The sequence below is a fragment of the Panulirus ornatus genome, chromosome 19 (assembly GCF_036320965.1).
Source record: "Panulirus ornatus isolate Po-2019 chromosome 19, ASM3632096v1, whole genome shotgun sequence".
NCBI classification, from domain to species: Eukaryota; Metazoa; Arthropoda; class Malacostraca; order Decapoda; family Palinuridae; genus Panulirus; species Panulirus ornatus.
This window is the reverse complement of record NC_092242.1, coordinates 63,373,301-63,399,932: the sequence shown is the minus strand read 5'-3', so window position 1 is coordinate 63,399,932 and position 26,632 is coordinate 63,373,301. Positions and strand designations below refer to the sequence as shown.

At 36.9% G+C, this 26,632-nt stretch overlaps 1 protein-coding gene across 30 annotated transcripts in view; it reads right to left on the bottom strand.

Annotated features, from left to right (window-relative positions):
• Positions 1 to 26,632, bottom strand: part of LOC139755581 (uncharacterized) — an 887,125-nt gene that overhangs the window by 58,803 nt on the left and 801,690 nt on the right. For 16 of the 30 annotated variants that reach the window (XM_071674063.1, XM_071674071.1, XM_071674074.1 and 13 more), the window contains 4 exons: positions 26,080 to 26,268; positions 17,737 to 17,776; positions 7,037 to 7,179; positions 2,846 to 3,874 (listed from right to left, as the gene is read on the bottom strand). In XM_071674063.1, coding sequence (XP_071530164.1) covers positions 2,846 to 3,874; positions 7,037 to 7,179; positions 17,737 to 17,776; positions 26,080 to 26,268 — 1,401 coding nt within the window. The remainder of the gene's footprint in view (positions 1 to 2,845; positions 3,875 to 7,036; positions 7,180 to 17,736; positions 17,777 to 26,079; positions 26,269 to 26,632) is intronic. The other 14 variants (XM_071674079.1, XM_071674081.1, XM_071674082.1 and 11 more) reach the window with 5 other exon arrangements.

The following is a 26,632-nucleotide window of genomic DNA, read 5'->3' as shown; positions in this document are numbered from 1 at the left end:
CAAAGTTAAGCATGGATTAGGTGTATCATCATATATTATACCACTATATAATTTGTCTTCAGTAACTACCTCTTCATACTTTTATCTATATTATGTAAGGATCTATTTAATTATTATGCCTTTAATATTTGCTCTAATTAGGTTATGATGTCAGAAAATTTCTGCTTTGGCATGAATCACCAATTTGCAATATCATACTTCCTGGATTCATGCTCTTTTGATAACTTAAGTTTTCAGGAGTGCATCTTGAGTGTAAACAGAGGACAAGGTGTACTTAAGAGTAGTGTCTCCCTTCATTATTATCTTGTTTACTGTGCTTTCTGTCTAACTGGTTTAGGTTTTCTACTAAAAAAGGTTTCCATGTGTTTGTTGTATTACTGTAATCATCATACTCTTGCTAGCAGTGGTTTTGATCCATTCTGGTTGGGTGTTAGTTGGTAATCCTCATGTTTTTGTCACCTGCTGGTGTGTTCTGATGATGCATATGATCTATCATTCATCTTTTACCTCCTACTCTCAGCATAGAGATGAGATATGATCAACAGAGGGACGAGGTTCACTAGGCAAGTAGCATGGCAGGTTGCTACACATTCTTCTCTCCTCCTTTCGCCTGATATAATAATTGTTAGAGGCTGAGGAGCAGAGAGAATTGCCTATGGATCGCTCCTCTGATACTACTGCTACCTTAGTTCCTGGGACAAGAGAACAGTAAGGCAGTGATTGGAGGAGCTATTCAATCTGAGAGAGAGAGAGAGAGAGAGAGAGAGAGAGAGAGAGAGAGAGAGAGAGAGAGAGAGAGAGAGAGAGAGAGAGAGAGGGGGGGGGGGGGGGCCTCCAACAGGAATTCTTTTGGGCATGGTCCCATGGTACATAACAAGTAGAGCAATGTGTATCCACTTTGATGAATTTGGTGGTCCTCCACACAAAAAGGGTGAATTTTGTAACTATAGACATAAGAAATTACAAGGTGTCAGAAAAAAAAGCATCTAACTAAGACACTTTTTGGCACCTTGCTTATTTAATTGTGCTTTCCATCAACCACAGACATGCCTTGCCTCTCAGCATAGATTGAGTCTGAGTGACGAAGGTTGTACCATTGGGAGCACAGTCTCATCAAAAAAGTTCTCACTCCACAGAGGTTGATAATTTCTCTGCTACTGCAAGTAATGCAGCTGTGAAGCTGCAGAAGCTCTTGGAAAGAGGTTGTATGTACAACCAGACCCTCTCTTAGTAAGGGGTCTTGGGGAAATTATGTTAACAGGTAAATATATCTTTCCTAAACTTCATTAACTGGTTTTCATTATGTAGTTTCCAATTCTGCTTCATTCTTAATTCATGTCGACTACCATGCCTCAACTGTTCTTGTTTTCTTTATTCATTGATCTTTCATTACTTTCATGTCACACCTATGAAATGCAGTGAGGTTATCTGAAAATAGTGCAAAATAAACTAACATATGCTGAGCTATAATACAGTGTTCAGAAGAAGAGTCTATAGAAAGCATGCTAAGGATACGCACTATCAACAAGTAGATAAGAAATAAAGAATGAAAAAGTGAGGAACCAGAAAATTCTAGGAATATCAAAAGCAGTCTTTAGAATGAAAGATAGAGAAATCACTTGATATGAATATGTTAAGAAAAAGATGAGGGGGATGATTAAAATACTCTAATAAAACTACCTGAGAGGATACACACAATCAAAAAGGTTGTTAGTTAACTGGAGGTTTGAAGAGAAGAATTCTGTGAATCAGAAGGGTCTCATCCAAGTAATCTCATAAATGCGCAAAGGTTTGATTGTGCATGAGCATGAAATTTTCTTTTATTTGTACATACATATACAACTTTCATAAATGCACCCATTCAACTTTCTCCATCACCTTCTCAGCAACCACTTTCCATGAAACTTTAAACCCATGCAAAAATATATACTCCGAACTTCTACTTCCTTACTTCCCTTACACTTAAAGCAAGCTAATTCCTCTATCAATCTTTTATGCAGAGTCAACTGAACACAGGTAACTACGAAATGGGAGTACACAGGCAATTGTAAAGGCATGAGATGTTCGAAATGCCTAAAAACAAGCTTGCATGGATTCCCTTCCACTATAAAGGGGTCAGCAAAATCACTAGTTTTTGACTTAAAATACTGTGGTCTAATAAGTTTGTAAATAATCTACCGACTTTCATACCTTAACCTATCTATTTATCTTTGATGAGTCTAAATCTTTATAAATAGGTTCCCAGAATTTATTAACCTACGAGGTTTCTGCAACCCTACATCCAGTCATATTAAGTGAATCTATCTTTAGTTTGTAGATACTACTTCCACTGTAAATCTGGGAATTATTCAAAAAGATATATCAACTTGATTTTATGTAAAAACTTAATGATCAGGCCATTAACAATAAGAAATTACATTAAATTCCTAAGGTAACTTCATTTTCTTGATAAACAACTAAATTTGCAAATGATTCACTGAAACTTTCATACCTTAACATATCTATCTATCTGTTATGAGTCAATCTTTTTAAACAGGTTCCCAGAATTGATTAAACTATAAGGTTTCTGCAGCCATACAAAGTCATATTTAGTGAATCTATCTTTAGTTTGTAGATCCTACTTCTACTCTAAATCTGAGAATTATTCAAAAATTTATATCAACTTGATCTCATGTTGAAATTTAATAAACAGGCCAATAATAATAAAATTAAAATTCTACTCTTAACATAACTTAATTTTCTTGCTAATCAACTTCATAATCATCACACCATTCAATTCCTTGTATTCCTATCATTAGGAGGCTTGAGTGATCCAGTTATGTCAGTAAGACCAGATTTGACCCACCTTTAGATGAGAAACGGCCTCCATGACCATTTCCTTCTTGGGTCGCTTACATGTAGCTGTCTTCCGGCCAGGTGCTTTACCTGACTCTTCAGCAACATCCACGGACCCCACAAGACGAAGGTGGAACACAGTGCCAGCTGGCCCCAGCCCTGGACCCCCACCCTCCTCCGAGACCCAGTCCAAGCTCCCTCCACCTCCATCAATCTCCAACTCTTCTTCCCGATCCTCCTGTGTTGTCCCACTTGCACCTGGGATAACTGTAAGAACTTCAATGCACTGGTCTTCACTATCAATGCTAATATTTTTGCCTCTCTCACCCTCCTCCTCCTCCTCCTCATCATCATCATCATCATCGTCATCATCCTCATCATCATCCTCCTCTTCATTGTCCACTTCTTCATCCTCTGCTCTGATAACATTTTGTTGCTCCTCTCTTTCCTCTTCTTCCTCCTCCTCCTCCTCCTCCTCCTCCTCTACGTCCTCTTCATATTCATCATCATCCCCAATCACATTCACGGATTCTTCTCTTGGTTCAATAAGAGTCACCATATCTGATGATACAATAGGTTCTTCTAATACACCAGTGGGTAATGGAGCCACAATAGGAACACTCGGGTGCATAATATTTACATCAGTCATATAAGGGCAGGTGGGAACCCCTTGACTCATCCTATGTATTGGTTTCCATGAAGTACTGAGAGAGGGTTGGTTCTCAGTTGTACGGGAAAACCCATGTCCTCGCCGTGGTGAATGAACTACTCGGGGTGAAACAACAACAGATTCATGGGCCAATGGAGATGCAAGAGACCCAGATGACATAGGTCCTTTGGGAGAGTTCAAGTTTCTTGGTGAACTTTGACTTCTGGGTGAGCTAAAGCCATTTGGTGAGTCTGACTCCCTTGGTGTATGCAAAGAAGTGGGAGAGTGATGGAGAAGGGGTGAATGTTTGGGGCTTGGGGAGTGTTGGGGCCCCAGGGATGGCTCTGGGTCGTTACATTCCACCAGCACTTCCTTATCATCATCTGCATCCTGACAGGGGAATGTTGTTTTGGTTGGTTCTCTAGCTACTGTCACACTCTTTAGGTAGCGAGAATCATCATTAATTATGAAAAGTTCAGAAGTAACTTTAGGGGGTAAAGTAATTCTTAATATATGTGGAAACAGCTTAATAATGACAAATTTGTAGACAACTTATAACAAGATGAATTAACTTTACATGAGTTATTACTGCATCTACTGCTGAGGAGGGGGTAACTGGGGACTTGGTACATGTCTCTTGGAACACAATGGGTCAGGTGAAATCATATATCGTTTTAAAGCAATGCAAAATAAAATAAATAACAAAACACATGAACAAGATGCAGACCTTAATAATCAATGAGCAACTTCACTATAAAGCCCTGGGCTTATTTATAAGAATGGTTTTATGAGACTGAGCCAAAATGAAACACAAGGTCTGAAAGGGAGGCCAAACAGCTCTCTTCCATAAAGCTAGTTACTGATACACGTTGCAGCAAATGACACACATGCAGCGACGTTAGCCAGCACGGAACCAAGGACTTTGGGAATCACATGACAATTGTAACTATCAAAACTGTAGTCTTTCATGATAATGACAATGCAAGAAAATTATTTAAGAATAATAACCAACCAAAACATACATTAACACTGCCTGGTAAGCAGAATAAATAAGAAAAACACTGGCATAGTTTCGGTCTGTGTCCACTGTGTTACCCATCTTATAAAACTTATTTCATGAACTTGGGTCATAACCACAGACATTTATTCAGTCAGAACTGATAACTGAGGTGACATTAGAAAACAAGAATATTTCATAAAGTCACCACCAATACATGCAAAAATGTCCCCATGGTCAGAACAGTCCATGCTCTTGTGCAGCATAACTCCCTGATTATAATTAGTAAGTGAAGAATATCTTTATGCATTTGAAACCAGTGAACTACCATACCCCCAGATAATGAGAATAGACAAGGCAATGGCAATGGAAGATGAATGACAGTCAAGTCAGCAAATTATCACTATCCTCAATGTGAGTAATTTTCCCTGATGTTAAGAAAATTTTATCTTTCATTTGTTACTCTGTGCAGAAAGCAGGTAGAGGCTTCAAAATGTGATGCTAGACAAATCAATGTTGCAATGTGCTATAAATATATATATATATATATCCATGTACACCAATACTGTATCTATGACCAGTCTCACCAAAGTCTGAATTATTATACATGACATTTTGATCACGTGCAAAATTATTATCATTATTATTACTATTATATATATATATATATATATATATATATATATATATATATATATATATATATATATATATATATATATATATATGATAATTTTGAATGAAGTTAAGTGGGTCATAAATATTCAAGGTATCAGTTACTCAGTCATCTGTTAGGTTTTAAATTAATAACAGCCTCACTCAACCCTGCCAAATAACAAAGTCATGCAAAACTGTGAACACAATGGCTGATCAGATGAGCCTTGGGTAATCTAGAATCTAGATGCAATTCAGGGAGGCACTCTTACATTGAACCTGGACACACAGACAAGTCACTCAGGATGTTTTGCACATGGGGAAACTTGTGCTAATTAACTTTTGGGTGTCAAACAATGGCTCTTGGGAATTATGACAATATACGTGATGACGTGGTAACACAGTGTCACAAGAAACATTCATGCAAGCAAAATATCTTTTCCCACCTAACACAACTAACATTAAGATGGGAAGACTGATGGAAAGTCATGAACTGCTGCAAAAATCTAATTACTCTTGCAATGGCAAGGCAAGTTAGAGGGATGTTTTAGATCTGTTCTAACAAATCAGTAATGTTTTATGTGATAATATAACAACAATAAGGTCCTTGTCTGCTTTTAATACTGCTGAAGAAAGGTTATCTTACTAGCTGTATCAGGTGGGATTAAGATGGAAGCAAGGCTCATAGCCCCAGGGATTTCAGGCTGTAATGAAGTCAAAGAAACTTCCACTTATGTATGCTGGCTTTGGTCTAATGACCCAGGCTAATGTTATTTTTCAATTTCAAAGATCCATTTCTATCTACTAACAAAATTATTTCAACCACATTCAACATAAAAATATTGAAATTCAAGCACATACAACATAAATGGAGTTACAGTCATTTCATATTAGCTTTCTACACACTACAAGACAATCCAAAACTTGAACATGCCTAAATAATATTGATCTTTTATTCTGTGAAGAAACCAGTCCAGGTATGGCATTCCAATTATAAAGACACTCTGCTGGAGTGGTTTATCACAATATGCTTCCATATGAAGCACATATAAAATACTGCAAACTTTACAAATTATATCATTAGTTAATCACTAAATTTATGAATGTGTGTAACTCCGACTACTCATCACATTTAAAGCAAATTTCTTACTTTGTAAGCAAACACACACAAACACACACACACACACACACACACACAAACACACACACACACACATACACAATACAGCCATTACACTGAAGGGTACACCCATGTCAATCTTACTGCACTACAGAAAACTGTGGCACCTGTAGAGATCATTTTACAATATTTCTCTTTTATGATTTTCTTTACTAAAACAAGTAGTTTTTGATACAAGTTTTATGAGCTATCACAAAATGATTCTCAGTTATTAAGTTTCCATAACTGCCATCGCTACTGTATTAGGCAAATGGTGTGAGCAACTAAATATCTGATAAACATGAGGAGAAGCAGAACAAAAATTAGTAAAATTTTTAGCAATTCCAGAGAAATCTCAATTTTTTCTTATTGTCTAACATTTGCTACCTTGGAGAAAGACAGTGAAAACGAAAAGCACCCAAGTTTTAGTCAAAACATAAATTCATAGGTATGTCAGTAATAAAGTTGGTAAAATTTGTTTCCCTTGATACCTTTTTTGATCATCATTATCACATACAATATCTATGAGGTTCAGCTTTTTGTTAAAAATAGCCACATGAAATACCTCACCTTTTGAGCAGCCAGTAATCTGAGACACAGTAGTAACTGACTCATGTCATTTCATAAAGTGACAAATATTCTTTATCTAAGATATATCACTATATTCATAAACCAAAGTTTACATAGGAGGCCTATACATTAATGAACTTACCTTATAAAAACCCACCTCTTTCAAACTTACCTTGATGCGTGAAACTGCCTCTTCAGCTTGCATCATGCGAGTGGTTTTGGTGGGTTGACCTTCTGAGACAAGTTGTGTTGAGCCGAGGTAACGTGCACGGAATAAGACACCCTCAATCAACACTGCAGGTTCATGAATCATCACTGCAGCGTAAAGAAATCATATATATCAGTTACTGTTAATGGGGGTAAATTCAAAAAGGAAAACAATTACATGACTTTCAAGGAAGGTTAACAAGCTATATGAAATGTTAAACATTATACACTGAATGGTTTTACTACCTGCAACCAATAAAATATGATAATCCTACAGCCTTCACAATGTTTTGATGATTATAGCTTTGTCTTGGTTTCTTATACAAAGGACTTGTCATATTACTATTATAAATGACTAAAGTAATACCATACTCTTTGAATGAGATAAATGATTTGCCATCCAAAAGATGAGATTATCAATTCGTCCCTTAGTGGATTGCAGTTAAACAGGTTTACTGCCTTTCACACAAAATTTCAGAGAAAACCAAAAAGGTCTGGAACTGCCTCTTGGCTCAAAGCCTTGAATTAAAAAAATCAGTGGTCAGGTTTGGCAATCTGCCTTCATACAATATCCAGGGTCTAAATACAACATTTAGTTTAGTTTGGATGCAATGCACAGATTACTAAGGTTAAACATCTCGGAACAAAGTTTGATATTCTCGAACTGGGTTAGATTTCATGTTCAATAATTGGACTATGGCCTCAGTACCAAATGCTCTGATTCACAAAGGAAGTTTATCCAGCCAATAAATGGGATTCTTGGAAAAAATTAGTGTGGTAAGAATTTTAAGCTTAAATTTTTTTTTCTTTTACTATAAAATGGGGTGGGATGAGTCTAATACCTGGGAGACTACTTTGATGATATTATTAATAACTTCAGTTATTAGAATGATCAAAATTACTAAATCCTAACTTGGTAAAACAAATATTTCTATTATGAGAGAGGTTTAAGTGCCATCTTAATATTTCTCAAGTTCAGTACCAATTGCTCTCACTTTAGTGCTGTATATCTAAGGTAAATGATCACTTGAAGGGTGTTCCATGGAACACTCCTGTTACCTTGAGTAAAGTATACTTACTGAGAGTAAATAAGCAGATATACTGCTTGGTATATCAATAATTCTTAATGAGTTCCATGACCAAATATTGTGTTTTCACAAAGTTCTGGGCCTTAATAAGTTCCAGGTCAAACCCTACTCTAAGAGGCATAACTGAAACAAAATCCAAAACAAAGCTATGGATCTTATGCCAATCAATTCTTTAGATGCAGGGAAACAACAGTATGAATTACAATATACAGTAGGATACATGTGACCTGATCTTAAAAAGTCAGGTCAAATGCAGTTTCACTGAATCAGGGTGTGATTTCTGCTGACTGATGGAAAACAGACAAAGCATCCCCATATGTGTGCCATACTACGCAAGTTTAAACAGACTTTAAGGAAAATGATCTTGGGTCCTGAACGGAGATCAGCTGGAGGTGCTGCAGCTCCACAATCACAGGTCTTGTATCAAAAAATCATGGGTTGTCAGGTTAAACTACGACAAGTCCTAAGTTCAACAATCTGAGGCAGAGAAGTATTAAACAGTAGGCCTTAGGTTTAATCACAAGATGCCTTGGGATTTTACAAAAGTGGATCTTAAGCTGACCAAGTGAGTCATGAATTCAACAACTAAAGGTCTTAAGTTCTAGACTTGCAGTCTTGGGTGAAAATAAACCATGTCATATTTTCTGCAATCAATTATCATTTACCATAAAAATAAAGACTCTGGTACAGGCTTAAAATCTAGGATTCTGCATTCTAATGGGAAGTTTCATTTGATTCATCAGTTATGGCAACTATATTCAGTGTTTCATTCAAACTGGAACTCACAATAAAATACTCACAAACCTTGTTTCAGTGTCAGTTACATATGATAATTATTGGGTAATGACATTCAATATAATGGAAGCCAAGTATAATATCTGGACGTGGTGATTAATGACTGGTTGTAGATATTTCAAGTGAGATAAGAATGCAAACCCTGACTGTCTATCTCCATTTTCTATGTATAACTCCTAAGAAGAACTTGTGCAATATCACTTAATCATATTTACATTAAGTGCATCCTGTTGGGATAACATGGAAAATAAGTCCTCCCTATCACCTAAATCAATGCGTAAATAAATAATTCAGTGATCAGAGGAAGTAACTAATGCAAAACTGTTCAACACAAAAGGGAAGACAGATATATTTACATTCTAAGGGTATGCTTAAGCTGGAAATCTGAATATGCATTTTCTTTTCGTAGAAAATAAGTAGGAATAAATTTTTCAGCAAAACATTTTTGCTTTTTCTTTTATTTTCTGGTGCTAGCACCCACATCTGTGAAGGGTGCAGTGTTTTCATGTCTGTATAATTGCTACTCAGGACTCCAGTGATTTGCAGAGGGAAAAATCAACGTTTCATATTTCATTTATCATTATACAGTATACCATAAGAAGAGGCTACTATACTAAATAAAAAGTTACCACAAAAAACAAGAATATCAAAAGAATATAATAAGTTTTCACTTATTCTTATGACTGAAGTATGCTTTTTCTTCTATTATGAAATGTGTGATGTATTCTGTATGTATAAGTAACAGGACACATCCTGCTACAAAAAGATTTCATGTAATGCTACAATGAACTGTAGCAGTCTTCCTACAAGTTTAGGACAAAATTACTCATGTGAAATATATGTAATAAATGTCTACCACAATCTAATCATGCACAAGATAAAAATTGGCAAAATGCAACAGAGTATCCATACTATCAGATACACAAAAGAATGCATTAAATAATTCCACTGAAATTAGTTTTCACACATAGTAAGTCATTTGACAATAACTGAAACCCACTATACATGCTCCCACTGCATTGTGAAATGGCCACAGTGTTAACTTAAACTTTTAAGATTATGCAGTTCTTATTTGTTAAGTTCAGTACCTACGTGCATGTTACTGGTCTGTAAAATACAACACTGAAGATTGGGTATAACTTCCAGTAAAACTGTTGTAAAGTCTATGCAGGGACAGCTCTATGGCACACTGATAAATCAAACTGTATCCAATAAAACAAATGAAGTACTGCCATAAAAAATGACAAAACATCAATTCCTATGGGTAATACAGCACTATCAATCCAAATATGTCAAAATAAAGATCACTGTTGTTAAGATATGAACTGCTTTCAAGTAAATTCCTTACATAAAAACAAGTTACTGTGAACATTTTCTGTAGTAAAGTATATCTAAAGTTATGACCAATACTTTAGATGCCACTCTTTCAGCTGGTAGTACTTACATAAACAATACTATAGACTAACTTTCTGTGAGGGGACCCACCTGGTCCTCACTGGAAACTACACGGTTTCTGACCACAGAGCTAAAGGACAGTAGCTAGGCATCATGCTACAAATTCAGTCTGCTTTGCATGTGGGAAGCCAACATAAACTGGCAGAGAGGCATGCAATATAACAAGAAACATAAATCATGCGTAATATAGGGATAAAGTTACTATGTAATGTAATCGCAATCTGCTTTCTAATTATAATATTTCATAAACTATCACCTCTCTAATACACACAGCACAGTCCTTTTATATAAAAGAATGTATTTCTGAATATCATGATTATCATCATTATCATTATTACTATTATCATTATTATTATTATTATTATTATTATTATTATTATTATTATCATTATTATTATTATTAATCATCATTATTATCATTATCATGTATTCTTCTTCTTATCATTGTTATCATTATCAGAAATGGCTGAGTATATCACTGTCCAAGCCGAGCCCTTAACATTGTAAATTTTCTATCCAAGCTATGTCTCCCTTATCTTTGAAAGTTTACGACTAGAATTATGAGGAATCCAAGAAGAGTGAATAGACCCATTGCCAGTAAGCAGTGCATTCATAGCCTTCTTTTCTACATACAAGAAACAAAGAAGCTTCTATAAACTTACAAACTTATTATTATTTTCTTGAGAGAAAGAATTAGCTTCAGATCCCCAAAGACTAATAAAAGACTAATAAAAGAGGAATGATCATGTGTCTACATAGTAATCAACATTACTACCTAAATCATAATCATACTTTCACAAGTTTAGGTCCGCCCATATTTAATCCTGATCAACTGGAAACACTCCTACAATTACCTTCCTTTTCAATAACAAAATATAAAATGCTGTACCCCTGGGGTTTTACAACATCATTATGGGAGACATAATACTGAAAAGATACTTGCATTTTAAAAAGTTCCTGTGAAGAGCTATACACTAATAATCAAACCTAAAACATTCAGTACATACTATCAATTATAATAAGTTGAAAACAAAGCCTTCTACACATATATTGACGAGTCATGCTGTGTAATTCTGCCACAAATTCAGGAACTATTTCTGTACCATGTCATCACAAACATCTATATTTCTAAAGAAATATCCAATCATGTAATGCATCATACATATTTAGGAAATACCAGAAAAATTACTAACATGTAACATGTCCAAGAGTCATACTACATTAGAAATTATTTCAAAATCATTCTTATTTAGTACTAACGAGAAAGGAATTCACCATAAGCATCTTGTTCAGGCTGTTTGAAAGTGTCCTGTTTCACAGAGCTACACATACACACACACACACACACGTCAAATCATCAGGCAGGACATGCACCAGCTGACTGAGACTCACCCCAAGGTGGTGTCAGAAGATGAGTACAACCACCACCATTGTGCAATAGGGGAGGGAAGGGGTGCTTTAGTTAGTCTTAGAGACAGTGATTGTGTGTGCTTCACCAAACAATGTTACAAAAGGCATCCTAACAACTAAGCAGTATTCACACAAACTTTACCTACCTCATACAATGATAAAAATTAACCCAACCCTGAGAACTGTCTTTTTGTTGTCAGAGAAACTACTGACACATCTCTGACCTTTAACTTGCTTTCTGGAAGTAAAGTCCCTTTGAAACTATCAATTATAAGCTAATTATACTGACTCCATAAATAGGCTGGAGTGTGCAGGTTATGTGCATAAATATAACAGGTGTGTGCAAAGAAATGGCCAGGTCTGACAGATGAAGTGGAAACACCCAATACAGCCAAAGATATTGATTTATCTTAAGCTGATAATATTTGGGTGCTTCATTCAATTCCCAAATCATCATTATGATATGAAAAAGTTGCTGCCATACAAAAAGTAAATAATCATTATTATACAAAAAAAAAAAAGGCTGCTGCCATATAACATATATAATGCCATCAATCTGAAAGACACCAATTTCTTAAACTATTAAAATGACCCATTGGCTAGCAGGTTATATCTTTGGGTACTGAAAGCTTCAAGAAGATACCTGGCAAGCATATGTAAGTCTAATAATGTTAATTTACTGTGATGGAAGGGAGCAATCTTTCTAAAGCAGTGAAACATTACTACTCGGCAGCAAAATATGAAAAGAAACCATGTAGTATAAATCAGACAGTGGAAAAATGAAGAAAAGGTAACAAAGCAAAGGCCAGATATCAAAGAAGAATAGGAAAGTCATAAAAATACTGTTGAGTGCTGACAACAGATAAAGGTATGGTAATGATATCACTGGAGAAGATGATATAGCAGAAATGGGATATCAAATACTGGATGAGGAAAGTGGAAATAACAAAGGATTGGAATGAATGTTAAAAATATGACAAGGAAGCAGAGTAATCTCAGGATGACATGTCTAACTTTTTAACCTTGATCATTAACACAGCAGAAGAGCCAATATAATTAGTATGCATAAAATGTTTATGCCACGTTCAATTTCCAATTTCAACCAATGATAGATTTTGTGCATTAATAGCAATCAACAAACTTATCACAAAAATCATCCTTACTTATGAAGAAAGAGAATATTCAATTTTGATTAATAGTATCCAAAATAAACTAATAAAATGTGACAGGGTGAGTATCAGGACAAATGGAGTGTACTGGCCTAGTCCAGCCCACAACCAGGATCTGGATATATCTTGAGCCTTTGTGCTACTTCTGATTCAGAGCCTTTTAATAATCCCATGCCTTTAAGCCCCATGAATATGCAATATTTTCTTATGAAGATATTTAAGTCAACTATTTCAATACTTTGACTCCTATTTGCATTTTGCCCAATCTCTGCTATAAAGTTGAGGCCTACAACAAAAGAGACAAAAGACCTGAGTTTAAGACAGATATTCTTTGACAATGTGGTCATAACAAAGGAAACAGATAATGGGGAAAGGGGTATTTAAGCAAGAAAAATTTATAATCTCAGTGAATATTTCAGGCTAATAAAATATAACTTGAAGAAAATTTAAGTTAGGTAATGGAATACTGTTCTCATCATTCCATGGAGTTCACAAAATCTGATTTGTGATTATAAATTCAGACACAAACCTCTCTGTTATGAAATGAAAAAAGAATATGTACTATACATAGCTAGCTATAAAGCAGCAATACACATTTGATTTCCTAACACACTATTTGTTGAATAAAGGTACCAGTATCACAACAAAGCATTAATAATATTAGCTTGATATTCATCCTTATTATTTCTACTAACCTATATCTATAAAGCAGATGAAAAGTAGTATATGCGCAAAGCTATATCATTTCCCATTATACTCTGAAAATTATTGTACACAAGATGTGAAGTCGATATATCAATCAAATAAACTAAAAAGACCAAGTGCACATCTGGTTTAGCATCATGGGTGGGGCCCCTGGGTGATAGGAGGGTTGGTGGGCTGCTGAAACACCAACCCCACCCAGGCCTTGGGTAGCCCCTGCCTACCCAGGTTTGATTTAATTTTTGCACACAAAAATGATATAAAGAAAACTTCTTTTTCATTGATAAAGAAATATAGTAACCGATAAATACATTGATAGGAAAGAATCTATGAGAAAATTTTGGTGACTGGATTGAGATTAGCTAAATACTCAAGTGTTTTTCTTTCATGGCTAATGACTTGGTTTAATTTATGTTTTCCTTCAAATATGATGCCTACACACTGAGTTTTAATTGACACTTTATTCATACTGAACATAATCCTTTCAATAACATTTCAAAAATAATATTATGTAAAAAATATCAAAATGTAATGTTGATAATGACGTAGGGAAAATATTTCCCCTGTATCTCTATCACAATTATGATACTGACTATGAATTTATTTTCATTCTAACATGACTAAATGAATAATGCTCAATGCACCATATATAAAATACCAATCAATACTGGCATTCCAAAGATGCACAAAGTGTCATCCAAAAAATTAGTGTTTGTATTTCAAGAATGCATGTGGCATCAACCCATTTAAATTCCTTAATGCATCATCCACTTTAAAAAATCTCCAAGAATTCATTTTTGCACCATTTGGTGCACCAGATATACAAAACAATTCATAACCAGAAATAAAGAGAGAACTGGTGTATACAAATATCTATAGCAGTGTTCCACATTCTAATTGCATCATATGTAATATCTACTGTTGCATTATAGTGGCTTTTGACTGTACAGGTGGTGTGTATTGTAATAATCCTTCATTCATTATGGTAAAAGAATCATCTAAACACATATGTAAAAACATATAACACGACAAAATACCCAGTTATGATACTACTACAGGGATACCCTACTGATACCTACCCTTCTGAAAACTAATTTGCTAAAGAGCTCTTGGTTTTTTCTTGTAATTCTGTGTAGTGAAAAACCATGAATTTAAATGAACTGGTCACAGCCACCATTTCTGTTTACATTAGGTCAGCCAATGACAAGCAGTGTGTACAGCACTCTGGGCTGATCACTACTTAGCTTCTTGTACTACTGCACTCTGAACATACTCATGACTGCTTGATCTCTCACTCACTTTGCTCATCAATCTTATGAACAATTTGGAATCATCTATAGCTATAACACCTGGTAAAAGGTGTGCAAGCACTGGTCTTGGATATACACCAAAGGTGATTAGAAAAAGTATCACTTAAAAGGTGTAAAAGTAAGTACTTACAGGTAAGAAAAAATGCTGTCAAGATCATATTTCTTTATCACTATGTTAAGGTGACCCCAATAAAAGCTGATTTGTTGAAAGTTCTTTCTCTAAGAATGTATCTTGTGTATTCAATGGGGATCCCTGCATCAGCATATGCAGTATTCATTATAAATCACTGACAAATATATATAAAAAAATAGAATCACAAATCAGAAATTTTCATTCATATTTACAGCCAGTCATAAACTGATGCCACACCCTGGGATAGCCAAGCAAATGATGGCTGGGTCCCCACCAAGGGATGTAGACGTCAAATTTGTTGGTCTGTGATACTGCAGAAACATCTGACCAAGTCATTTGCCACAACAGAAAAACCCTGAACATTTAAGAAATTTCGATCTATTTCATGCTTCATTCATAAATTCTTCCCTTTTGTGTTTTCCTTATATCTAACTGCAAAACCAGAGCTAATCATCAACTGCCCAAGCCCCCAGACCATGGTCTCTCCAGTGCTGTATCTGCCTTGGTTCAACCTGATGACAGCAAGTCTCTCACCAGTTATGACATCAATCAAATTCATTCAGTTTAATGTATGCTTTTACCTCTCCTGAATGTTCAGGTCGATACTGCAAACCCTCCTTTACTCCATCTTTTTGACAACCCCTTCCCTTTACTATCTTGACCTCTGACATATATATATTTTCTTGGTTAGTCTTTCCTAACTCATCCTTTACATATGCCCAAATCATATCAGCAGTGAATAGTCAGCCCTCTCAATCAGACAGCGCTTCCTATCATAACTTTCTCTGATACTATAAGTCCTTATAAGATCAATCTGCCTCATATCACATTTCATCCTAAGCATTTGATTTCCAATACATCCATACTCTTCCTTTCTTTTCTAATTAGTATCTAAGACTCAAATTCATACAACATTGCTGGGACTATCATACCTTGAAACATGCCCATCTTTGCTTTTACCTCTCCTTCCACATACTCCATACTGCACCCAGGACCTTAACACCTTTTTCAAATTTATGACTTACCCCAGGCCTAAAGATTCCATCAACAGCCATGTCAGTTCCCTAGTATCTAAAACACTCCACATCCTCAAGGTCAGCTCCAAATAAACTAAGACTCAAATGACCCTGTCTTACCAACTGCTACACCTCAACTTCCTTTAAGTCCCCCTAACATCCATCATAATGTAAAGATGCCCCTTCTTGATAGACCCAAGCTTTCACATCCTTTACCATTCCATTCCCAAACAGATTAAACTTCACTGGGAACCAATGAATCCTCCTCCCTTCATACTTGTACATGCACCTAACTCTCCTAGTTAAAATTCTCAACTGCATGTAGTACCTTTCCATACACACTAAATATTCATAGCTCCTTTCATAAGGCATCTCTGTCAACCATGTGATTTGCTTTTCCTTTTCTGTAAATGCTACATACAAATCCCTCTTTCTGCAAGTATTTCTCTCAGAGAGTTAACACCTAGTACAAACATCCTCTACCAGTCCTAAAGCCATGCTGCTTCTTCCCAATCAGATGCTCATTGCATGCCAACACCTTCCCAATCACAATTCTTCCATAAACTTTAATTGGTATACTCAATAGACTTACACCTCTGCAGTTCAAACATTCACTCGTGTTTCCCATGCCCTTACATGCATTTAGCCAGTCCTCTGGTACCTCACCTTAGGCCATACAAATGTTGAAGACTGACAAAACCAGTCAACAGCACTATCATCCACTGTTGTGAAAAATTCAACTGCAATTCCATTCACTCCTTCCTGCCACTCTGACACTTTTCCTCTTACATAAGACATATGATAACCTTATATCATTTCTTATTCCTGAAAAAACACTTTTAGGATTACATTCTTGAATCATGCCACTGTCTGGATTATATTACTGAATCATGGTATGCCAGTGAAGACATCAAAAGTAATGTTCAAAATTACGGCAAACCTTAAATCACATAATGACATTTTAAGGAGTCTGCTGCCTTCTTGAACTAGCATATGTTGACTAAAACCAAGAATGCAGAGAACACTAAAAATATTGAGGTTCAGTCATGCCCTCTTGATACTACAAATATGACATGAGATAATCTTTCATTGGTGAAATAGAAAATTGTTGGTGATCTCGGTGGAAAATCAAAATCAGAAACAGATGCCTTAAAGCTGAAGTTCCATGTGTATTTCTTCCCTACAAAATTATAGGACATTTTCTTTCCATGATAGGTAAGAAAAACAGGAACTTTGGGACATATCAGGGAGACATCTCTATTTTTCCACCTACAACTGTATTTGGTTTGATGTGTGGATTTGTTTTATACATTTTTCCAGAAATGCATCTGTGAGGAAGGCCTATGTAGAATGTTAACTGTTCAAGTAAAATCAGCATCTGGGAACTCGATAACTATGAACATTATTGCACTTTATGAATCTAGTATTAAATCCAAATCCACTGTAAAGTACATGGAAGAGTTCATGAAGATCAGTACATGTGTCAGCTTATTGTTATAACTTGTGGAAAAATTATGTAAGCAATGTGTATCTGCAACAGTGCCTGACCATACTAAAGCAAGTCATCTAGCAGAATTTACATGTTACCTTCTTTTGAGCGGCCTTTCTTCTTGTTGGCTTCCTTTTCCTGAAAAAATAAGAGCACTCAATTAATGTCTTTAGCTCCTTGGTTACCACTAAACCAAATATTGCTATGATTACATCTTAAACTCACTGAGAAATCTAGAGAAATTACACAATTATTTCAGAAAAAAGGCATGAAGAGCAAACAGTTCATTACTAGCAATAATTGTAAAAGCAAACTGAGGAATCTAACCGGTAAAGAAGGAATTCTTTGGCATTAACTGTATGCACATCACTGAAATTGCAAAATATGATCAATGTCCCCATCATGTTTCTCCCAAGTTTGTGCCCAATTTGCATCCTGAATACAAATACTCTTCCAGGTTAGTCAACATTATGACAAAAAGAATTAAGTCATATTTCTGTCTTATCCATGCTCTGTATACATAGTCTCATCATACATGAGTATACATATATTATGTAATGTAAACAATCATACTCCATCACTTTCCATGGCTTTATTTACCTGTAATTAAAGTACAAGTAATGTTATGTATTTTCTTACCCTTTCACTCTTTCTTTGTAGATATTTTTCTATCTGAGGTCACTAATCTATGATATATGTATCACATAAACAGTTTTTCTATTTTTGTTTGTTGTCTCCTGCACTAGTGGGGTAATGCCAGAAAAAGATGAAGAAAATGAACTCATTAGCACATACCCACTTCTTAGGTGTCATGTAAAATGCACCAAAATGGAGCTCCTTTATCCACAGCCAAACCTCAAAGATTTCTGGATGGTTTCCTGACCACTTCATATGCCTTAGTCCAGCCCACTGACAGCACTTTGCCCCTTGCATATGCTCACCATATCAGTCCAATTTCCTTTATCCTACAAAGGACTTACTCCTGCTATTTAGGCCTCAATAACTCAATGACTCTTTCATCCCATCCTTCCATCTCATTCTTTGTCTGCCACCCCTCCTTTGTCATTGTACTTGTGACATGCAACCCCTTAAGTCAGTTTTTCCTCTTCATCTTCTCAGTATGTTCAAATCACTTCAGCACACTGTGGTCAGCTCTATTAAACATACTCCACATACAAACAAACTTCTCTCTCATAAAGTCATTCTTTACTTAACCTTCCACATCACACATTGTCCTTACGAATTTCATTTCCAATGCTACCTTGCACATTCAGGGCCCATGACTTGCATCAATACAGCACCAGTAGGACCTACTACACCTTCAGATAAACCTGTCTTTACCCTCTCAAACAATAACCTCTCTTTCTACACACTCCTTGATGCTCCAATGACTTTTCCTCCTTACCCACCATATGGTATACTTCAGCTCCCAAACAACATACTGCTGAGTTCACTCATGAATATCTAAAACACCCTATCTCCTTCAGGTTCTCTGCAATGAAACTCACACTCAAAGCAAACCATCTTTCTCCCTACTAAACTTTATTACCTCATCTTTATTCACGTGAACTCAACTTCTTCCTCCACACACTCTCCTGAACCACCTTACACCACATCCTGTCTTCAAACATTTCATTTCCAACACATCCACACTCCTCCACACTAAGTAGCATGTGATAATTTCCAGTTACATATGTTTTGTTAGCAATATACATTTATATACATTATCTATAGAAATCTATATAAATTTTCTTTCCTGCCTGGCAGTAGAAAAATTATGTGGTATCCTTCAGCATTTTGATAGTTACTGACCAGCTGAGCAGAAGAAATAGTGGCAAATGATGTGGAAATGTTTAAACTCAATACAGTAACTGTTTCCCAACAAGCTAATTAATTATTCATCATACTTGGAACTACTAAATGATCCACAACATATAGGGTTTACCAGCAGTCAACTGCTAAACATGTCTGGTGCCATATACAACAATTGGGCAGTCACTGATTTATGAGCCCCCTTAGTTATGTCAACGTAAATACATAGATATGTACATACACACAGGTGAAAAACCCTTCTCAACTGAGAATGGAGATTTTCTTAAAAGTGACACTTGTCAACAACTGATGTATGGCCTATTTACCAATTTTCTTGAGGTGTAATTCCCAATTATAAGCCCATCTATCCACAGGAAAGTCCACAGTCTTTGTCAACAGTTCTCCTGTCCCTCTCTGCACTACAACAGCTCCCCATCCTTAAGTTGCCAGCATAAATATGCCATTCATTCAGCTCTTGGAACATGTATACATAATGCATTCAAGTGTAATTTTCAGAGATATGGTGACCCTAAATAGGAAGGTTGTGCTGGATGCACTGGAACCAACTAGCAAACTGGATATATGTCCAATAATGGTTAGGTTAAACATGCAGATATACACACTCATTTCCCATGATGACTAAGAGGCACATCCACTTGCACTGAGTAATTGGACATAATCTGTGTATAATGCTATGGTGATGCTGAAAGTGGGCTTTCATGCAGGACATCCATGCTAATGCCATCAATTCAGTGCATGTCATTACAGCATACACAATCAAGTGACAGCATCCCTTACTTATTAGAAAGTATATGTACCCTGAGAGTAACCTCAAGCAGGTATACTAAATCTGAAGTGCTCTGATTTGCTGCATTGAAAAACAATATGCTACAAGCTCATAGTAAACAATGTCCACATTGTCCTTTGATTTAACTTGGCTATTACCTACCCTATGATCATTTCCAATATCCTCATCCATTCCTACAATTATACAAGACTAAATGCAATAACTAGTATTTACCGCTAACTATCCTTAGAGCTATTCTCCTATTCCTATCCATTCCTGTAAGCTGTAACTACTGTATATCAATATATAGACAAGAAGTAATCACTAGTAAAACATGGTTAATCTCATACTACCCCTATACAAAACTTCTTGATGGTAACATCTAAACTTATTAAGTTACTGTGAATAATCAGCAAAAATATCATGAAAATATTTTTTGAATGTTGGGATCATAATCCAACCCCGATGTTTACTGCAACAGCAATACAATACTCTTGAAACCATCAATATTTAAACAAATTCTGGATAATCTAATCAACCAGCAATACACAGAAAACATATGATTCTAAAATGCTATTTACAAACTGGTAAACTGGTTACCAATATGAAACAGGAATGTATTTTGTGGTATACTTCTGTATCAAAACTACAAGTCCTATCAATTTGAAACAGCTCCATTATCAGGGTATGGATCATTGGATTACAAGAGAATTTCTGGTGGATACATATTTCCAGAAAGATGAATTCTTATTTCAGTACTGGCAAATACCTATAACTATATTTTTTTCAGCTAAATGTAAATGATTCCCAAATGCAAGATGTGTAAACTTGTAATTACACTGCAATCAAGCTAAAGGAAAATATGAAAGCTCTGAGGGGCGATTGCCAATCATTGTTTTATTCTTTAATGTTTGCTGAGATGGCACAAGAAAATGAGTGCCCTAATCATGGCTATCTCATTAACTTACTCTTAAATTCCGACCCACCAGACATACATCCATCAAAATGCACACTTCCCAGACAATCCTGAGTTACATTTTCCTGTCTGCAATCTGGATATCACTCATCCCTGCAATACTACAAACATCATTTCAACATATCCCAAGACCCTTCATGCCTGCGATAGAGCATACAATGGAATGACCAGATAGGAAACTATGTACTGGAGAACAAAGAAAATCAAAGAAACCTAAGGAAGGTTCCTTAGAAAGCAGAGACATGCCACACCCTGTTAAATGGTTTGAAGATGTCAAGGGCTGTGACAAAAGCTTCACCAAACTCCAAGAGAGGAGGACCAGACTTAAGTCATGTAGGAGAGATCACAAGTTGACCTAATACAGTGAAATCTAAGTGTTTGAGAAAGTGTAAGTTTAGGAGTAAATGTCAAAGTTTGAAAGAATTCAGAGACAGCAGAAGCCAGTAATATCTACATCCTAAATAAATGAAAATAAGCTAACTCTGATTCACACTTATAATGTTTTGAAGGCTAAAAATAATTTGCAGTGCTGTGATGTTCGATGGTCCTCATGTAAATATGCCATCCTCCTGCATGTTTTCCTGCTCCTCATATGGGAAAACAGCACTCAAAGAATCACCTGAATGATGGCACCCACCTCTTCTAAAAACTTTTGCAAAAAATACAAAAGACTTTTACTCCATAAAATAAAATGTGCTTCCTATTAGGAGGTATCTATGAGCAAGTTTCAGCCAAAAATTTTACCTTGCAGTTTAATCAATATGTATATGTAGCTTTGCACACACACCAGGAAACATCAATTTTTTGCATGTATAGAATACATCCTACAAAACTTGCAAATATCTAAAAGAAGGTGAGCAAATATATTTCAAAACAGACAAAAAGGGAAAAGAAAATGTATTATTTTGCTTGCAAAGGGAGATCAGATTAAATGGAGGTTATCTTTATATAAGGCATATTCCAATAAAATCCAGTTCAAGATTCAGGGATGATCAAAGAGGTACTCACTTTTCCACCATGGGATACATTAAATTGTACATAGGAATACTGAGGGAATTAGAATCTAACAAGGAATTCATAATCATATCAGATTCATTCAGGATGGATCTGAGTGAGTGTCTTTGTAAATGAAAACTCCCAGAGGATGAATTGCAATATATCTTATGCTCTATAAACTGGCAGATGGCGGAGCACTATTATAATCATCAGAGTCAATGTTCTACAACATCAGTAAATATATAAAGATTCCCAGTGACACATGAATCTGGATTTGATGTTGAAATAATGCTATACCTCACATCATGCTCACATCCTTGTAACTCTGTCACTTAATTCGCAATATATTCTTGACCAAATAATGATTAGTATATTATACTGTACAGGATTTTCTTACAGAATGGTTTAGAAAAAAAATGCAACACTTGATATTGACAGACAACGGAAATAGTGATGAGACCAATACTCCTGTGCATGGAAAAGTATGCATAAAACAACATATGAGATGCAGAACTCATGTGAAATCAAACACATAAGGAAAAACAGAATTCCAGAGTTAAACAAAATCTGTACCATATGGCACACAAGAATTCAAACCACTTGACTAGAGAAGATAAAAAAAATGTTTTATTAGTAGTTTCTCTAAAAAGTACAGTACAAAGAAAACATTACCTAAATCAATTGTATAAAGGTGCTACCGGCACTTTTACACAGCAGTAATTCTTGTCACACAAAATGAATTCAAAAACACAAATCATCTTAAACACCGTAAAATGTGCTTTAGATCAATAACTGAACAAGTGGCAAAAGCATTTTAGTAAGTCTTAAAGGCAGTATGTACTAGCATCAACCCTGAGGTAATAATGAAGGCTCGGCCATTATATCATTATAAAGCATTTTGAACCACTGTAAGTACAGTGGCAAGAACTGCACATGAATTAAGCTTTAGCACTGGCTATCTGTACCATGATCATAACTGTCATGTCTTATGATGGCTACACCAATGCATATCTATTCTGTTATACCTAAATTAGAAAAAAAAATCAAAGAATTTAGATGTAATACTCTACATTAATAACAATACCAAATCTATGAATTCAAAATCTGGCAAGTATATTACAAGAAACGAACTGTACATTTACCTCATAGAGTTTAGCTTGTTCTTTATTTGCAAAATAACCAGTGATTTTCACTTGGTCAATCATATCAGTCTTGTTTTATATGTGACTAAGTGGTCATAATACTGGAAAAAGGGGAGCTCTGATGAAAAGAGGTACATAATACAGTTGAAAAGTGGGGAATGGCAGAAGAGTTGTTGGTAAGGTGACTGGAGGCTTAGCAGGACATACAGTATGAAAGGAGTGTGTTTATGGTATAAGAAAAGCATTGAGGATGGAGTGTTATTGGGCTGTAGACTGCCGAAGAGAATGGGATGAGACAAGGTATAAGTGTGGGCCTAAGGGGGAAAAGTAGGGTAGGGAAGCAAAGCTGGGTAGAGCTCAAGTGTAAGGTGGGCAACGAGGGGGAATGAGTCAAGACTGGGAAATGGAGTAGAGTAAGGAAATAGGGCATGACAAGGGAACAAGGTGGGGCTGGGCTAGCAGGAGCAGAAGGTACAACGAAGCACAGTGATATAATAAATATCATAGGATTTAGGATTGTGGTAGGAGAGATGAGTGAAGCAACTAGACTTTAGGATTGTGGTAGGACAGATGATTGAAGCAACTAGACTTTAGGATTGTGGTAGGACAGATGATCGAAGCAAGGCATCGGTAAAGGATAGGTCGAGAGGGAGAGAGAGAGAGAGAGAGAGAGAGAGAGAGAGAGAGAGAGAGAGAGAGAGAGAGAGAGAGAGAGAGAGAGAGAGAGAGAGAGAGAGAGAGACTGAATAGTGGGTGACGATGAGGAGGAGGGTGACAAATGAAGTGAGATTGTTTAAGGTAGGTGGCAAGGAAGTAGAGTGTTGTGAGTCGTGGGGTTACGGGATCACCATCGAAGGGACTCTAGTCCCACGAACCTGAGTGTTGGGACCCTGTACAGAAACAGCGGGGAGGGTATTAGGATCAAAGTGGTGGCACCAGGATGTTGGCATCGTAATGTCAGCACAGTGTTGGTGGCACGGTGTGACACGGCCATGATGCTGTGATTTCACTGCAACAGGGCCAGGATGATGAGGTTCGTAGTGTGATGGGACAAGCGTGTTTGGGTAACAGTGTGATGGGCTAAGGGTGCTGTGACTATAGTGTTAAGAGGGTAAAGTGCTGAGGCCATAGTGTGATAGGACCATAATGCGATGGGACTAGGGTGTTGAGGCCATAGTGTGACGGGACTGACCAGTGTGTTGTGATCATTATGTGACAACAGTGCAGTGTGAAGGGTTATAGCCACACTTGCCCTCACCTACCACTGCTTATTAGCGTGTCTGGGTTAGTGACCTGTTAAACCTACAGGTCAGAGACCTCTTAAACCTCCATGTCTGAGTCTTGGGGTTAGTGACCTGTTCAACTTACAGGTCAGAGTCTTGGGGTTGGTGACCTGTTCAACCTACAGGTCAGAGTCTTGGGGTTAGTGACCTGTTCAACTTACAGGTCAGAGTCTTGGGGTTAGTGACCTGTTCAACCTACAGGTCAGAGTCTTGGGGTTAGTGACCTGTTCAACCTACAGGTCAGAGTCTTGGGGTTAGTGACATGTTCAACTTACAGGTCAGAGTCTTGGGGTTAGTGACCTGTTCGACCTACAGGTCAGAGTCTTGGGGTTAGTGACCTGTAAATTCCTGGTCCGAGTCTTGGGTGGGTGACCTGTCATCTTAGGGTTTCCTATGTCATGGGGTGGGTGACCTGTCATGTCCACGTCCCTACGTGCTGGGGTTGGGGGGGGGTGTGACCTGTCATGTCCAGGTCCCTACGTGCTGGAGGGGAGGGGGGGGTGTGACCTGTCATGTCCAGGTCCCTACGTGCAGGGGGGGGGGGTGTGACCTGTCACTTTGAGGGGGGGGTGTGACCTGTCACTTTGAAATCAGAGTCTCGGGAGTGAAAGAACTGTCATCTCAAGGTCACCAAGTCTTGTGTTCAGTGACGTGTTAATTTAACTCCAGGTCACACTCCTGGGTCCTTAAAACAATATAAACCACCACAATGACCATGTTGAAAGGTTCGTTGGCGGTTTAGGTTTATTAAACACGATCAATCCGCTCACTCAGTAACATACCTGCCTTAACGCAGGTGTTCAGCAGGTAAAAGACACAGGTGCTAAGTCAGCCAGACACAGGTGTGATTGGCTTCGCGCCTGTGACGTTTATAGTATATGATTCCCTTTTAGAACATGGGGGGGGGGGGGAAAGAGGGGAAAAGAGAGAGAGTGAGAGAGGGGGGGGGAGTTTTAGTGGGTCACACATCTTGAATGATTTAAGAAGTAGGAATAATAATATCTTGAGAAATACCCTTCTCCATATCTGAGTTCTGCCCAGAGTCTTCATGTTCAGGAGAAGAACATGACGACGATAAGTGCTGGAAAAAGTTACAGTTCAAAGCTTCAACAACTCCCAGAATATATATATATATATATATATATATATATATATATATATATATATATATATATATATATATATATATATATATATATATTCAAGGTGGGGGGAATTGACGTCTTATTTTCTACTGCATGCATTAAATCCAATTAGCCAAACAATGCAAGCAAGCACATAAGATTATTAAAAAAAAAAAGGTCTAGATATTTAAAAAAAAGAAAAGAAAAAGTACAGTAATATAGCGTGAAAGCAGGGGAGCGTCTGTTGTTTACATGCAAGTGATACCATGTTCACCAACGTGCAGCATCAACTGGGCCGGACAGTAAGCAACCTCCCATCACCTTTTTATTCTTATTCTTATTAGAGGGCGCCATGTCCGGCGGCGAAGAAGGCGTCTGATTGGTTGAAACTTGTTGACCCTGACCAATGGGCGTGGAGGGGGTGGAGCCGTTGCTGGTGGCCCCGCCCCCATTCGCCTTGTGATTGGTTGGCCGGGGCATAACAGTGCGGGTTTTCGGTCGTCGCCAACCCTGCAAAGTGACAAGTAGCCAACGTAGGGCGGGGGAGGAGAGGACAAAAAAGAAGGGGGGGAATTGGGGGGGGTTAGTTGGGTCCCGGAGGCGAGAGAGGGAGAGGAAGGGTGTGACATTCAGGAAAAGACAGAGACAGTCAGACAGACACACCCACAAGAAGCTCGGAAATAACGACCACCCGCAACTCATTTTCTTTCGCCGATGGACAAGGACATCTTCAGAGGAGCCCAAATGACCAAATTAATTTGACTCTTGATTCAGGTTATCCCATACAATTTGGGTTCGACAAAATTCCAATGTTTAAAAAAAAAAAAAATGTAGTTCTGAAATCTAGACTTTCATTTGACTACTTCTAAACACA